This window comes from Octodon degus, unplaced genomic scaffold, assembly GCF_000260255.1.
Source record: "Octodon degus isolate 3935 unplaced genomic scaffold, OctDeg1.0 scaffold00127, whole genome shotgun sequence".
NCBI lineage: Eukaryota > Metazoa > Chordata > Mammalia > Rodentia > Octodontidae > Octodon > Octodon degus.
Genome location: NW_004524703.1, coordinates 1,776,629 through 1,792,388, shown reverse-complemented (window position 1 = coordinate 1,792,388; position 15,760 = coordinate 1,776,629). Strand labels below are relative to the sequence as shown.

The 15,760-nt window shown below is 38.2% G+C and overlaps 1 protein-coding gene across 1 annotated transcript in view; it reads right to left on the bottom strand.

The window, feature by feature from the left end:
* Positions 1-222: 222 nt before the first annotated feature.
* Positions 223-15,760, bottom strand: part of Tsnax (translin associated factor X) — a 42,841-nt gene continuing 27,303 nt past the window's right edge. Inside the window, 3 exon segments of the mRNA XM_012516821.2 lie at positions 223-1,900; positions 1,903-1,972; positions 6,666-6,793. Coding sequence (XP_012372275.1) covers positions 1,596-1,900; positions 1,903-1,972; positions 6,666-6,793 — 503 coding nt within the window. The 3' untranslated portion in view covers positions 223-1,595.

Below are 15,760 nucleotides of genomic sequence, written 5' to 3'. Positions count from 1 at the left end.
GAGGTGTGACAATGACAAAGAACAGAAGGAAGGATTCTGAGTCTTTTTCAACATCTTTGAGTTTCTGAGTTACCACCTGCAAAATGTCCCCACTTCTGGACTCACTTTAAGAAACAGATCTCCACATAAATGTAGTGTACATTAAGTTTCCTATTTCAACCAAAAAATTTCTAAATTTTATCTTTTCTCAGTATGATCAAAACAATAAGTTTAACGTATTTATTTTAATATTTTATTCGAAAGAGTTGCTTTAAATGTTTGTAAAACATCAACCCATTATTACTTTAACATTATAAAATTTAACTTCAAGTGGTAGAAGAAACAAAATATATGTAATGGGACTGATTATAGTTCAAGAGTATAGTGATATGCAAACTGAAAAACTCACCATCACCAAAAAATCCCACCAACCAATCTTCTATCAGGCATGTCTATGTTTTATTGTCTTTTAGATGATATTTCTTGAAAATGTACATTTTTCAAAGAATCAGCCCTTACAAACAGAGATAATCTTTCAAAAAATAAAATTCAGTATCTGAATTCTCAGGACTCATAAAACCAATTAGAAATGTCTGGCTGTCAGCTAGTCACATCACACTCACGCTGCTTCACACCACAAGTGATGATCCATGACTAACATCAGGAGGCAAATCCCAATTCCAAGGGTTTCTAAAAACTACATTGTCTTATTGCTGAATTGTACACAATGCATTTTCTTTGGCAACTTTATCAATTAACACTATGGGATAATTATAAGGGTTTGATTAGCTTAGTATTTCAAAATTGCATAATTATTTAAATGTAACTTCTAATAGATGTTAGAATAGGAAAGCCTTCAGTCATGCCTAATATAATCACCAAAAAGATTTACCAAAAAAATTACCACTACTGAAAAGTCTTTCAGTTGTATGTACAAATACACAATTTAACTCAGTTTTACCAAGTGAAAATATTACACTGTTAGTGCCAATTACCATCAGATCTTCTGTGATAAAGGACAAAAATAAATGTTGTAAATGATGTATGTCAATTCTTCTGCAAGGCTGTTTCATATAAGTTAAAACAGCTCAAAATTTGCCAGGATTTTATATTAATTCTTACTATAATATTTTAAAATACTAATTTTAAATGCTCCATGGAGTAAACCTATTTTGAAGGCTTAGCACAATAACGAAGAAATTTAAACAGGAAAGTTTAAGCCCTGCAGTTTAAGAAATCTTTTCTATATATAACAAAATTACCAACTTCAATGGATTCCACTAAAAAGCATCACTATAAAACTCACACAAAGTAAATTGAAATACATATGGCAGAATGTGCAATCCAAAGCATGGTCACACAACACAGTAAATGATAAAGGTTAGGCAACAAAAGTTCAAATTAACATATATGTGAACGGTTGTGTGCAAATTTTCATGAATAAGAAATTATTCATTTGGAACATTTTATATACAGCTTGTTTACAATTTAAAACAAGTACAATTGAAAACATTTCTATGAAAAAACCACAATAAAAACAAATAAAACACTGAATAACAGTCTTACAAACTGGTCTCTCTCAGGAATTTTTAAGCAAATAGCTGTGTGGTACTATTCTAAGAAATGCCCTCTTCCTGCTCAATCATTTCTGTTTTAACTGAAAACACATCTGCCAGCATGTGTTTTGGAATTTCTGAACCCCGGACTTTCAGGGCATAACAAGCATTCTCCACTTTGGCCAGGCTCTGTTTCAAGGTGTACAGCTTCTTAGAAACTTCATAAGGCCCTGTGTTGCCAATGAATGAGAACCCATCATAAACCTGACGTAAAAACTGGCTGACTTCAAAGGGTGTGTCAATGTCCCCATTCCCCACACTGTTAATACACATCCGCATCAATTCTCCAGTTAAATCAGCCACTCGAGGAGGTAATCAACAGGCGTGATTCTCAGGCTCCAAGTGAGCAGCTGCTTTTCCTGTGCATCAGAGGAGGGCTGGTATAAAACAAAACAAAAGGCCAGAGAAACACACAAAAGAAAACATACTGTGAAAAGGCTAATAGAGTAGGTATCACATTATGATAAAGTATGAAGTCAACATTGAGTCAGTCATGCTAATACTCTCCAAGTGTAAACCCTCTGTGAAGCTGTACAAGGAACTGGGGTCCAGTCCTGGACACAGACCTGAAACAGATCACTTAAGATATTTTTGAATACTGCCATTGTAAAACCATTTCCACTTCACAAACTAAAAACATTCTTAAACTAGGCTTACAATTGCTGCATGACAACCACTATTTAAATGACAATTACAAAGCCCACCAATATTCATGTTTTCCTTATTCCTTTAGTTTCTGGTCTCCCTTCCCTACTCAGCACTGGCCATCACCATTTCTTCCTCTCCTCACTACATCCTCAATTCCCTTACTGTTCTCTATTTTCTACCATAGCTGCCCTGCAAAAGCAGAATCTTGCCTGGTGTGGTGGTGCACACCAGTAATCCCAGCACTCGGGAGGTTGAGGTAGGAGGATCATTGCAAGCTTCAGGCCTGCCTGGACAACGCAGTGAGTTCAAGCCCAATCTAGAATATACAGACCCTGTCTCAAAACAAAACAAAAATCCCCTGATGGGGAGATAGCTTAGTGGTCTAAGTAACCGCCTGACAACTGTAAGGTCCTGAGTTTGATCCCAGATACAAAAAAAAAAAAAAAAGAAAGAAAGAAAGAAAGGCAGGCCGGCCGGCCAGCCAAGGCAAAAACCCCCAAACCCAGAAACTTCAATGAATAATATTAAAATTAACTTATCAGTCCTTTATTGACCGAAGATAATCAAGTTAAAAAAAAAAAAAAAATCCCAACTGTATGGAGGTTGTACTACTACAAATTACTCATGAATCCTTTCCATCAGTGTTGGCAACTCTTAAAGGTAGTCTAGAATGCCTTTTACATAAACAGATGTGTATGCATCTTTGGGATGCCAGAGGCAAAATGTTATGGTTTGTGTCTAGTTGTCCCCGAAAGCCTCACACAGTCATGGGGTGGACTTCAAGACTTTATGATTAACTCATGATCCAATGCTGGGATTATGGCTGTGTGAGCTGCTAAGGTTATGGGTGAGAGTGCTGCACTGGCCCAGGGTGGATAGCCTGAATGCAACATAAGAGAGACAGGCTTGCTCTCTGTTACCCTTATTGCTGCTACTCCTCCCTTTTGCTCTTGCTGTTTTGCTATTTTCTGCCGCCATGCAACTCTGCCATGTGCCCCTCTGCTTTGGAGCCAGCTGTGTATGGACTGAAACGTCCACAAACTGTGAGCTAAATAAACCTTTCCTTCCTTCATTTTGGGCATCAGATATTTTGTCCCAGCAATGAGAGAAGAGTAAATAAAACAACAAACACGTGAGGCACACCTGTAATCACAGCACTCTGGGAAGCTAAGGCACACAAGTTCAAGTTCAGCTTGGGGAGGTTAGTGACTAAGACCCTGTATCAAAATAAAGAATAAAAAATAAAAAGGGTGGGATATAGCACAATTAGGTTCAATCCCTTGCACCACAAAAATAGATAAAATTAGTTTGCAATGTCCTAGAGTTCACAGAAAAAGAACACACTGTGGGAGACTAGAGGAAAATTCAGGCTTAACGGTCTCCTCTGTGAGCACGAAACAGATGGCTTATACAGTGTAAGTTGTTTACCTGAGCATGTACTGAAGGACACCGGAAGGCAGCTGAGCCTTGTGTTACTTTAACTAGATGAATAAAAGGGGTTGGGGCTCCTCTGCTCCTCTGTCCTACAGGCAAGAGCCCCTGGCTGCCTCACGTAAACTGACTCTGTCACTCATCTTCATTCACCCTTGGGTCAAGGCAACAAACCAGAAGCAGGACTAGGTCTCTGCAAGCAATGCCTGGGTGGGCTGGTTCCCCAAGAGTGGCACCTGAGGCAAGGGCTTGAGGACAGTGGTGTGGACTGGTCTCTGACAACAAATGACTTGTAAATGTATTAAATGCTTGATGTCATTTATAAAAAAGAAAAAGACATTAAAACACTAGGACACTATTTCTTACTCATCAAGGTTAGTAAGACCAGAGTGTGACAATGTTAGCAAAAGTCTTTAGTGGTTCTCCTTCCAGCCTCTTCAAACATTATTCTGAAACATCACCATTCTCCTCAGGCTTTCCCTATTCAATTTGAAACCTGTTCAGTGTCAGCAGACAATGTTACCTAACTTCCTGGACCACTCACTTGCTAGACTATCTCACATAGCTTTTCTCAGCTATTTTTAACCTTACCAAGAGAACTATAGTTCTGTCTGCACCTGTCTTTACCTTCCATCATACAGTCAGGACATGTTGGCTCTCCTTTTACCAGAAGCTAACTCTTCCAAGTGACGCTAACCATCTCCTCCCACCTCTTCCAGAACTTTGCTTCAGCAGGTACAGGCCTTTGGGCAAATTACTTCATCTCTCTAAACATGTTTCCTCATCTGTAAAGTGGGAGAACAGTATCTACCTCCAGGGTTTATTTATGGATGAAATGCAATAGCAGTAACAAATTCTTGGCATAATGCCCAACACAAGTAAGTGATAAATGTTGGCTATTATCTGTATTATGTAACTTTTATCTCTCCACATCAATTTCTCTGTTCTTTCTGGGTTCCTTTTAGTAAAGAGACACTAGGACTTAGCAAGGCAAAGCTACCTTTAAATCTGAGGTCATGTTAAACAGCAAAAACTGCAAAGATGTGTAAGTAAGAACTGTGTATTGTATCTGAAGAGCTAATAAAGCATTTCTTTAATTAAAGATACAGACCTTAAAGGTTGAAACCAGGAAAACAGATGGGGCAGAATGTCACAATATGGAATTAAGAGCTTTACTTGTTGGAAATGAAAAATAAGGAAATAGTAGCTGAACTTCAGCTGAATTAAAATCTTTCTGGTTGCTGTGCTTCTAATACACAAATCTTGGATTCTTTAAACTATTTGGGCCAGTGCCCTCATCAAAAACTTAAGAAATGAACTCCAAAAAGAACAGCACAGGTTAAAATAGCTGGGGGAAAAAAATCAACAAGGGGCAGATACCCAAAGCCTGCTTCCCAATCATTCTGATACTTTTTAAACATAATAATATAAAAGTAGCTGCTGTGTTGTTTCTATTAATTATCAGAAAACTAGCATTTCTCATAAAAGGTAGACTGTGATTGGGTACAAGTTGGGAGAGGTACATTTCATGTGCCATTTATAAAAACAAACCTCAATTAAGCAAATATTAATGTTCTTTGTTATTCTTAAAAAAGGTCCACTCACAAGTTTTTAAAGAAGGAAGCACTTTTAAACATTAACAAATTCCAACTAATAAACTGTCAAAGAAATAAAATTATTTAAATTAGAAAAACAAAACAAAACAGATTTGAGCAGAGTGGTGCATGCCTGTAATCCTAGTACTTGGAGACTAAGGCAGGAGGACTACCCCACATTTGCAGGCAACCTCGGCTACATAGTAAGACCTTGTCTCAAAAAATCAAAAAGAAATAAATTTACTTAAACTAATAGCATTTCTAGATGGACACTGAAGTTTTTAAGGGTAAAATATCACATTTTAAATTTATGGTTTAGCCTCAATCTAAACTTTTAAAATGATTTAACCAAAAATATTTAGACAAGGGGCTGTGGATAGCTCAGTACAATAAGCACTTGCCTGGCAAGCGCAAGGCCTGAGTTCAATCCCCAATTCCACAAAAAAAATAAATAAATACAAATATTTAAACAAAGTATACCAAAATATTTCACAATTAGTAAATTCCTTAGTGGATATACACGCATTCATTGTGCTTCTATTCTTTACTTTGATGTATGTATTTGAAATTTTTCATAATAAAATTTTGAAATTTTTCATAATAAAATTTTTTAAATTTAATGGTTTTGACCATAGTCTCAATAGGCAAGTCAAAGAAAGAACATACTTCTTGTTCCCTATTAAAATCCCAAAACTTTCAGCACCAAGAATCCTTAGTACTAACAGGAATAATTATTTCTGAATATAGTCTTAATAATTTGAAAAGCTTGTATAAATATCAAAGCACCACAGCCAGGTATGAGAGGCTGAAGCAGAATTGCCATGAGTTCAAGGCCAGCATGGGCTACATAGTGAGTAGCTCCATTTGAAACCCTGGCTCTCTATTCCAACTCACACAGCTTTTGGTCAGTTACTCCCTAAAAGCCCTTTTGTTGACTTCATTTTGAGGCTGAGTCTTGCTGTGTAGTTCAGGCTGGCTTTGGACTCACTCTTGTAACCCATGCCTGTCTGAACTCACAGCAATTCTCCTGCCTCAGCCTCCCACGTGCTGGGATTTTAGGTGTATACCACAAGGCCCCGCTAAAAGTCCACTCTTCTCTTTATAACGTAGTACAGTGATTCTTACCACACAAGGTTAATAAAATAAAATGATAGTGCTTATAATGCTTTACGTAAAAGGATACTACTTTCTTCAACATACCTCTAGCTGCTGTTGCACTTTTCCTATCCCTAACTAAAGTTTTTAAAAGACCATTTCCCTGGTTGAGAATGTGAAACCACATGTTAAACAGAACATCCCAACTTAATCTTAATACTTTAAGAGAGTAGGTTTTCTATAATCATTATGCTGCTATATAAATTACATAATAAATGTGAAATAAGACTTAAGTTCTCACAGTCTTGTTTTCTTTTCCACTGTCTTCTGTTGTAAATATTAACTGTTTATTAATTTCATCCATGCTGATTAATGATCGTGTTTTGATGAAATGTTGAAAAGAGACAGCTTCTACATACTCCTGCAGTCCTGAGAAACAAAAAAAGGAAAATATTAAAAACAAAAACTAAACTCACAAGAAAATCATAATAAAAAGCTTCAAATTGGCCAGTGCCCAGTGTCAGCCACAACAGTCTTGACGGTTGTTCCCTGCAGCTGCACCAAGTGAGGCAGCGCCCAGGGCCCAGGGACATCACCCAGGCCTCACTACCTCTGCCCGACGGCAAGAGCCATCCACGTCCACGCCTCACTGCCCTCCTTGTTCACTGCTGTGGCCCTGTGCCCAATGTGTGCCCTGCAGCCATCAGGCACAGAAATGTGATTACAGGAGGCACATTACTTTTTTAAAATTATGTAGTAATTCATACAAAGCATATCAGGTCTACAGTTTCACTCTGGGCAGCTGAAAAAGCTCTGCAGGTGGATGGAGGTAATGACTGCACAGTATGAATGTGTATGGTGCCAAAGAACATACACTTAGAAATGCTTAAGATGGTAAATTTTGTATTTGTTTATGTTTTATATTGTTCAGCAACACACTGCAGCAGAGGCAAAGGACATTGTTGGTCTGAGTGTGGCGTCACACACCTGTCATCCCAGCATTTGGGAGGCTGAGGCTAGAGGATCATTGTGAATTCAAGACCAGCCTGGGCTACACAAGCAAGTTGAAGGCCAGCCCATTGAGACCCTGTCCCCAAAATATATTCTGGCCAGGTGTGGTGGCTATAATCCCAACACTTAGGAGGCTGAAGCAGAAGATCACATAATGAGACTCTATATTAAAAAACTAAAATAAAAAAAAAAAATTCCAGTAGGAAAAGTAGTTTGCAATGTTCCAAATAGAAAAAAACACAGAGATCTTGGTGTCTACTACTTTGTTTTGTAACTGAGGTCTAGACTTAGAAGATGATTGTGATAGTTACTTTTACTAACTCAAATGTACAAGCTATTCACATTAGTAATCCCAGCATACCTGAGGCTGAGGCAAGAGAATCACCATGAGCTTGAGACCAGCCTGGGCTGTGAAGTGAGCTCAAGCCTAGCCTGAAATACAAAGCAAGAGCCTGTCTCAAGAAACCAAAACACAAAATAAAAAAGGTAGGCTGGGGATATAGCTCAGCAGTACAGCACCTGCCTGGCAACAGAGGTCATGAGTTCGATTCCCAGTACCAGCAAAAAAGTTATACCACTCCATGCTTTGATTTGTCTCATGCAGACAAAATGTTGCTCATGTAACAAATTCTGGGCAACTTTTTTTTTTTTACAGTAATACAGGAATCAAATTTTACCATCTGTTCTATAATTAAATAACATCTGCTTAGACATTCGGAGTAGTTTTAAAATTGCTAGTTTGCTTTTTGATTGAACCACTACTTTTTTATTCCTCTACTCCCACTGCTAAACTTTTGATATTTGTATTATACCAATGGGATGCTAGCCTTACTTATCAGAAGGGACACAGGGAAAAGGGAGTTTCAGTCCTGCATTGAACACTCGCAAACTTAGGTTTTCTCTACTGTCTTTGTAAGCAAAACAGTGCACCACAGCAAGCAGCATTCATTTCCAATAACATCAACTATGCCCTTTGCAAAGAAAGCAGATGTGCTTAGAATCCTTTTGATTTTTAAAATCAGCACAAAAGTTTGTTTTTTAAAAAATTTTTCCCAGTTGTTTTATTATGGTAAATTCATCTCAATTTTTTTTTTTTTTTTAACACAGATCTCATCATTTAATTCAGGCTGGACTTGAGCTTCCTAAATAGCCCAGCCTGTCCTCAAACTTGTGGCAGTCCTCCTGCCTCAGCCTAAGTGCTAGTATGTGCCACCAAGCCTGGCTTGTCTTTACACTGGTTATAAGTATATTCATTATGCAGACAACCAACAACAACCATTTCCAAAAATGTTTTCCTCTTGTACAACTGAAATTCTATACCTTAAACAATTCCCATGTTTTCCTCCCCTAACTGCTGGCAACTGCCATTTTTGCTGTCCCTATGATTTCAACTACTCTGCGAAGGTCACAGAGTAGAATCACACATTTACTCTTGTGGCTACGTATTTGGCATACTGTCTTCAAACTTGATCCACAGTATAATATATATATATATATATCAGTTTCTTTTCATTTTAAGGCTGGTTAAATACTCCATTGTATTGCGGGCCACCTTCTATTCATCAGTTCATCAACAGGTAGATACTGGGTCACTTCCACCTTTGGCTCTTGTGAATAACGTTGTTGTGAACATCAACATACAAATTAACTACTCAACTCCCTTTCTCCTGGGTTCCCTGCTGTTAATTCTTTGGGGTATTTATCCAGAAATCCCAAGAGAATTTTTTCAAAAAATATAACTAAATCTTCAATGTTAACTGTATATAAAATCATATATATCCATCTTATGCTCATTATAATTTGATACAGCTATATTATTGTCCTTAATGAATAAAAAAATTGAGGCACAAAAAAAGTGGGAAATTTACCCAGGTCACACAGCCGTGAGAAATGTTTTCTATACTTCTAGAGTACATGACCTTCCCATCTATCGTTACCTGCTTCTTTACATTCAACTCCATGTAAGACAACCATTTCTACGCTTTCTCAGCTTTACATCTCTAAATTCCCAGTATAGCTTTTCACCAGCACTTTATCATTATTCTCTCTCTAGTCCCTTAAACACACAGCTCCATGATTTCCATGAGGCCCTGTGCATAGGTGGCTCTGACTTTTTTCCGAAACTTAAATGTTGATACACCTCAATTAAGGCAGTGCTATTTCCTACTATATAAAATGTCTACTATAAGTAAATGTCTCAGCTGGCGGTGCTATATAAACAGCTGTCATGGGGCTGGGGAGATAGCTCAGTGGTCTAAGCATCTGCCTGGCAAGCTCAAATGCTCAGGTTCAATCCCCAGTGTCACATGCCGTGCTAGCCCTGCACCATGCCAGCCACTGAAATCAGGCATGGTGGCACACACCTGTAACCCCAACACTGGGGAGGCTAAAACAGGAGGATCACTACAAGTCTGAGCTGAGTTGCAAGACTCTGTATCAAATACATAAAAAATTTTAAAAAACAAACAGCTGTCACATCACCAATTTTGCAGCCTGAACTCTGACCACAAAGACCACACTTCATTACTTGGCTCCTTACCCCATCCCAAAAGACAGCAACACTGTGTACAAGATGTAGAGATTTAATATGCTCCTTCTAAAAATCTCTCACTATTCTTACCAATGAGTTTTATGAAACTGTAAGTCCCAATAAAAATATTTTAAAATTTGACATTCACATATTTAAAATATTTAGTTGTACTTAACTTATAGTATCTTCATTTGAGTCCAAAAAGAAATATTTGTACAAGATTAGAATTCAAACCAGGTATCATTAGCACACACCTATAACACTAGCTCTATAGGAGGCTGCGGCAGGAAGAGCCCATGTTCAAACTCAGTCTTAGCCATTCTGTCTCAAAATTAATAGGGCTGGGATGTAACCCTGTGCAATGGCCCTGGTTCAACCCCCGGTAATGTACCCTACCCCGAAACCCCAGAAAAAGAATTAGAGTCAATATGATAAAGGTCAGAATAGAAAATAAGATCCCTCAAATTTATCATTAAAATTATCACATGCACTGGTGTCAGTAACTATCCAATGTGCCAGCTATCAGGTACTAAATCTCCAAGTACATCATAGGCAGGCTGTCCTCAGGGTATGCTGATAAGTTACTTAGGAGATGAGGTAGCCAATTCCGCCCCACAGAAAGCAAGTTCCATGCTGTAGCACTGAAAGTGTTCAAGGACATCTGGCCTGAAACACTAAAAAGCATTTTTGGTCACATGCAGGTAAAAGGATGTTTAAACAAGCTATGTTTCAACTTGATAAAAAGGACATCCGTTATTTTCAATGTATAATCCCCAAGGTGAAAATTTTCAGCCTACTGCCATATTCCATCAAACAATGTTTTCCCCTCTGCCATCATCTTGGAGGAAATCCAATTAGAATTATTTACAGAATCAGCTTCCAGTAAAAGAGAAGTCCGTAGGTTGCTTTTATGTAATTTGTTATTCTTCTCCTTATGTCCCTATAGAACATACAGAAAACCCAATTAAAGGCCTCAATTTTTACTTCTTTTCCTAATATTTAAGCAGTATATCTCCAGTCCTAGTATTCATCAAAAAGCACATTTCAAAGTAAACAGGTAGGCCGGCGAGATAGCTCAGTGGATTAAAGTGCCTGCTTAGGCAGATGCAGCAACCGGAGTTCAATCCTGGCTTCCTGGGCCGGCTGTGCCGACCCCACCCCCAGGGCACACTGAGATGGCAACTGAGACTGAGCATGGTGGTGCACGCCTATAATCCTAGCGCTTGAGAGGCTGAAAAAAAAACAGGAAAGATCACTATGAGTCTGATCTGTGTAGTGAGACCCTGTAAACCCTGTACTAAATACATTAAAAAAAAAAAAGAAAGAAAGAAAGAAAAAGAAAACCAGGTAAGACAGTGGTTTCCCTATACACTCAAATCTCACATGTTCCAATCTTCTTTGCGGCTCTTAATGTGTTTTTAGAAAACTGGTTATCTCATTACTCATCCATTCTGCTCCCAGATGCATACCCAAAAGAAGAACTATGTGCAGGGTACTCAAAACCTCAGATGATACTTTGTTTTTCTTTCTACAGTAAAAGACACATTGGTACTATTCCCCCTCACCTGAATATACTACATTGTTCTTGTCATTTTCTGAATCAGTTCTAAAAATCCTCTTTTATGTCATGGCTTCCTCCACACCCTGAATCAATTCAAAATGTTTACCATTCACAGTCATTTTGACTTTGAGGAAGAGCAGAAAATCCTGTGAATAAGGTGGAAGAAAACACATCATAAGATTTTTATGAGCCTGCCTTTCTGTTAAATCTTACTTGTCAGCAGCGTTCAGTGTTGTTGTTTTTTTAATCACACCTCATAAACACAAGGAAGAACTGCTTCAGAAAGTGCCAAAAATTATGGGATGTGTTCAAGGTGGTGAGGGGAGCCAGGCGTGGTGGCACATGCCTTTATTCCAGCACTGTGGAGACTGAGGAAGGAAGACTGCTGTGAATATGAGACCAGCCTGGGGTACACAGTAAGTTCAAGGCCAGGGTAAACTACAGAATGAGACCCTGCCTCAAAAAAAAAGACAAACCAAGGGCAAATATTTTGAGTTTTAATGATAATATGCCTTTTACTGTAAAGTTTTTAAAAAACTGAACACTGACCATATATTTTGATCAAAGACATACACACGAATATTAATACCAGTATTATTCACAATAACCAAAAAGTGGAAGAAAAAGCCAATGTCCATCAATGAATGATTAAACAAAATGTGGTTTACCCATACAGGAAATTATGATGTAGGCAATAAAAAGCAGTGAAGTGCTATTGATGCTCAGTACTACTGAGCCTTGAGACTATGTTGTCAAGGAAGACAGACAGAGAGAGCTACACAGTACATAATTCTTTTTTATGAGATATCTAGAAGAGACAGAAAGTGAATTAGTGGAGCTAAGGGCTTAGTACACCACAACTTATTCCATTAAGTATATTACTGATTATTCCAGTAAGCTGATAAATTGTAAGTCTGTTCAGAAGTGAGGGCCTGCTTGACTTGGTGCACTATGCCCAAACTGAGTCAGAAGTCCCAGCTCAGCCAGTGTGGCCCTCAGCTCAAGAGAGTGACATTCTGAAACAAGCTTTCTGAAAAGCACTAGAAAGCTCAGAGATGAAGAAACTGAATTGAACTACCATCATGGGCTCATGCAGCTGAAGTAGTGAATAACAGATATTCAGCCAGAAAAAGTCCACAAAGTGAGTCTGTGTAACCCAGAAAATGTCAAAAGATTTTCTCACTGTCATCGTAGTTATTATGAAAGTTTGAAGTATGAATATGTTTCTACCAATCTGTGGTTAAAATGGTCACAAGCCAGGGGAGCCGGGCCTACTGTCCCAGCCCTCCAGAGGCTTAGGAGGACTGCTGAGTTTGAGGCCAGCTTGGGCCACACAGTGAATTCAAGATCAGTCTGACTACACAGCAAGACCTTGTCTCAAAAACCCAAAAAAAACAAAATCATGAGAAATGCTTACCACAACCTCTCACATTTAAATGCAATTTTAAACTGTATCTAGGTGGGTGATGACATTGCCTATAATCCCAGCACTCGGCTGAGGCAGGAAAAGTGCACCCAATCTGTGGGCAGTCTGGGCTACGCAGTGAGTTTAAGGCCAGCCTGGATCACCTAGTGAGACCTTGTTTCAATCAATCCACCAATAAAAAATAAAATAAAATAAACTGTATCTATTTTACTTTCACGAGATAGCAGAATTAAAGAAGTATGAATCTTTAAATAGACATAGGATCTGAGCTTTTTAAGAAAAAGCTTTGGAAAAAGCAAGTGGATATGTAGCAGAAAATGTACCCACCACTACCCCCGCCAGTATACTTTAGTTTTTGTTAGCTCCAGGTAATAGCTCTTATTTCAGATCTGGCTGCTTCTGGTTTCTTAGAGACAAATGGTCATGACGATGCACAGCTGGTCACTGTGATGCACACTGTATACGCCAGTCCCCAACTGACAAGCCACTCTTCCTCCGTACTTCCTGCTTGCTTATCCAGTACAAGCCCCAGATCACCAGAGATCAGGACCTGATATTCTGAGAAAGACCCTGATCAGAGCCTGCCAATGTAAGTAAATCTACCTCCAAATCCTGGGTGATGTTTCAGTGTTTCTGCTTGCTGTTACAGATACTGGCTACCAGAGAGGAAGGGTACCCCAGCAGAAGGCTTATCAGAGCAGATAAAATAAACCTGACTCTACTACTCTGCCATACACAAGGATAAGTTTGGGACACTTCGAGGTAAACGGATACAGCTTGAGGCCATACTCAAAAATAAATCGGGCACACAGGTGTAAATACCACATAGTTTCTCTGCTGTGAGAAACTGAAAGTGTAAATAAAGACCAAAACACATATTAGATATTGTGAAATAGGAAGGAAATGTTCCAATGGGGAAGGAGAACTAGAAAGCGAGGAGGAACAAAGGAAGGAAAATAAAAAAATGAAGAAAAAAAGGAAAAAATGGAGACAAAACATTTGTAAATAAGGAGGGAAAGATAAGCTGAATGGTGGGTAGGGGAATAGGGAAAAAGAGAATCAAGTTATATCATGTACAGGAACAAACTTTCTATGAGTGTGATTCTTAGGTATCAATAAACTTAATTTAAAATAAAGACTCCAATTTCAATACCATCATGAATCTCATTTATAAAATGAGGTAGTGAAACCTGACATCATCTAATCACACTTTCATTTTTTAAAATTACTTACAGAATGCTTTTAAAGAAAAACAAATTTCTTTTCTGAAAAAATTAAAATCTACTAATAAGCATATACCCAGATTTTCCACTAGAAATAAAGTTGCAATGTTAGACAGAGAAGTTACTCATTAAACATATTTGTTTTCTTCAGCACATACAGTGATCATGTTTTCCATCCTCCCTTGAAGTTGGGTGTAGCAGTATAACTGGCCAGTAAAGTGTGATCACAAGTAGTCCATGCCACTTCCAGGGCTGCCCTCTAAAGCCCTCAGGCCACCCTCCATGCACTCCTCATAGGCTGTCAGGCTGGCCTCAATGCCCTGGCTGATTTTGGAAACCACGTATTGGTAACAGCACAGCACAGGTGTCCAAGGCCCCAGAATGCCTAGGTGGCCACAGCACAACCAAATGACCACTACCACAAAGACTACACTTTGAGGAAGAAGAAATGATGTTTCAGCAAGGCACTAACATCCCTGGTTTATTCATCCATGCCCAGGTATAGCTAAACCTTAACTACTGATACCTCTGGTTCTTCTTCTTAAGCAGATATACTCATTTTAAAGCTATATCTTTCTGTTTACTAAATTCTTCCTGCTACATTATTTCAAAGACTCATAAGGATTTATGTCCTATTCATTTTTCCAGTGAGCCTTCTCAACTTTGCTAATACATTAGACCTACATTAATATAACAAACTTGAGAACTTCCTAGAACAAAACAATATTATCTCTGACATAATATATTAATATTGATTATAATCCTTTTAGTACATATACAAAAAGCAATCCTAGAAACATTTTCTTTAGAGGACTAAATAAAATAATAAAAACTTAGAGAAGCAAGTCATCAAATAAATATCGTTAAACAAAAAAGAATGCCTTTTAAAAATATTTTCTCTTCATTATATCAATATTTGAGTACATAGCAAACAACTGGGATAAAGTCAGCAACAAAAATAAAACCACTGTGTAGACTTGCATAGTCTTCATTCCAGTAAGGGAGACAATAAAGAAATACATGAGAAGCTTGCATAGTATGCTAGAAATTGTTAAGTGTACAGAAAAAAAAGAACAATAATGTGCACTGAGTTTATACAGAAACTTAATATTCTGGGTAAGCAAGAGAAAGCCTTTAATAGGGGCCACATTCTACAGCCATAAGGAAATTGAAGCTATGTATATGGGAGGAAATCAACCCCACCACTTGGTAGCTCATAACCTTAGATGTAACTTCTGTGAATCTCAATCTCCTAACCTGTGAAGAGGCAAAAATCAACCCAGAGGTACTAAAAGAATTAAACCAAGTCATGAAAAGCCAGGCAAGGTGATGCATACCTGTAATAATAGCACTTGGAAGACAGAGGCAAGAGGATCACTTGCAAGTTCACAGTAAGCCTACACTACATAGTAAATTTAAGGCCAGCCTGGACTCCATAATAAGAACCCTGTCCATAAAAAAAAAGTATGACTATAAAAATAGCGGCTTTAAAAATAACTATAACACAGTAGTTCATGCCTATAATCCCAGCAATCAAGAGGCTCAGGTAGGAGAATTCTAAGTTCAAGGCAAACCTGGGCCACACAGGTAAACCCTGTTTTAAAAATCAACCAAAAAACCCCACCTAACATGTTCAGCACACTGG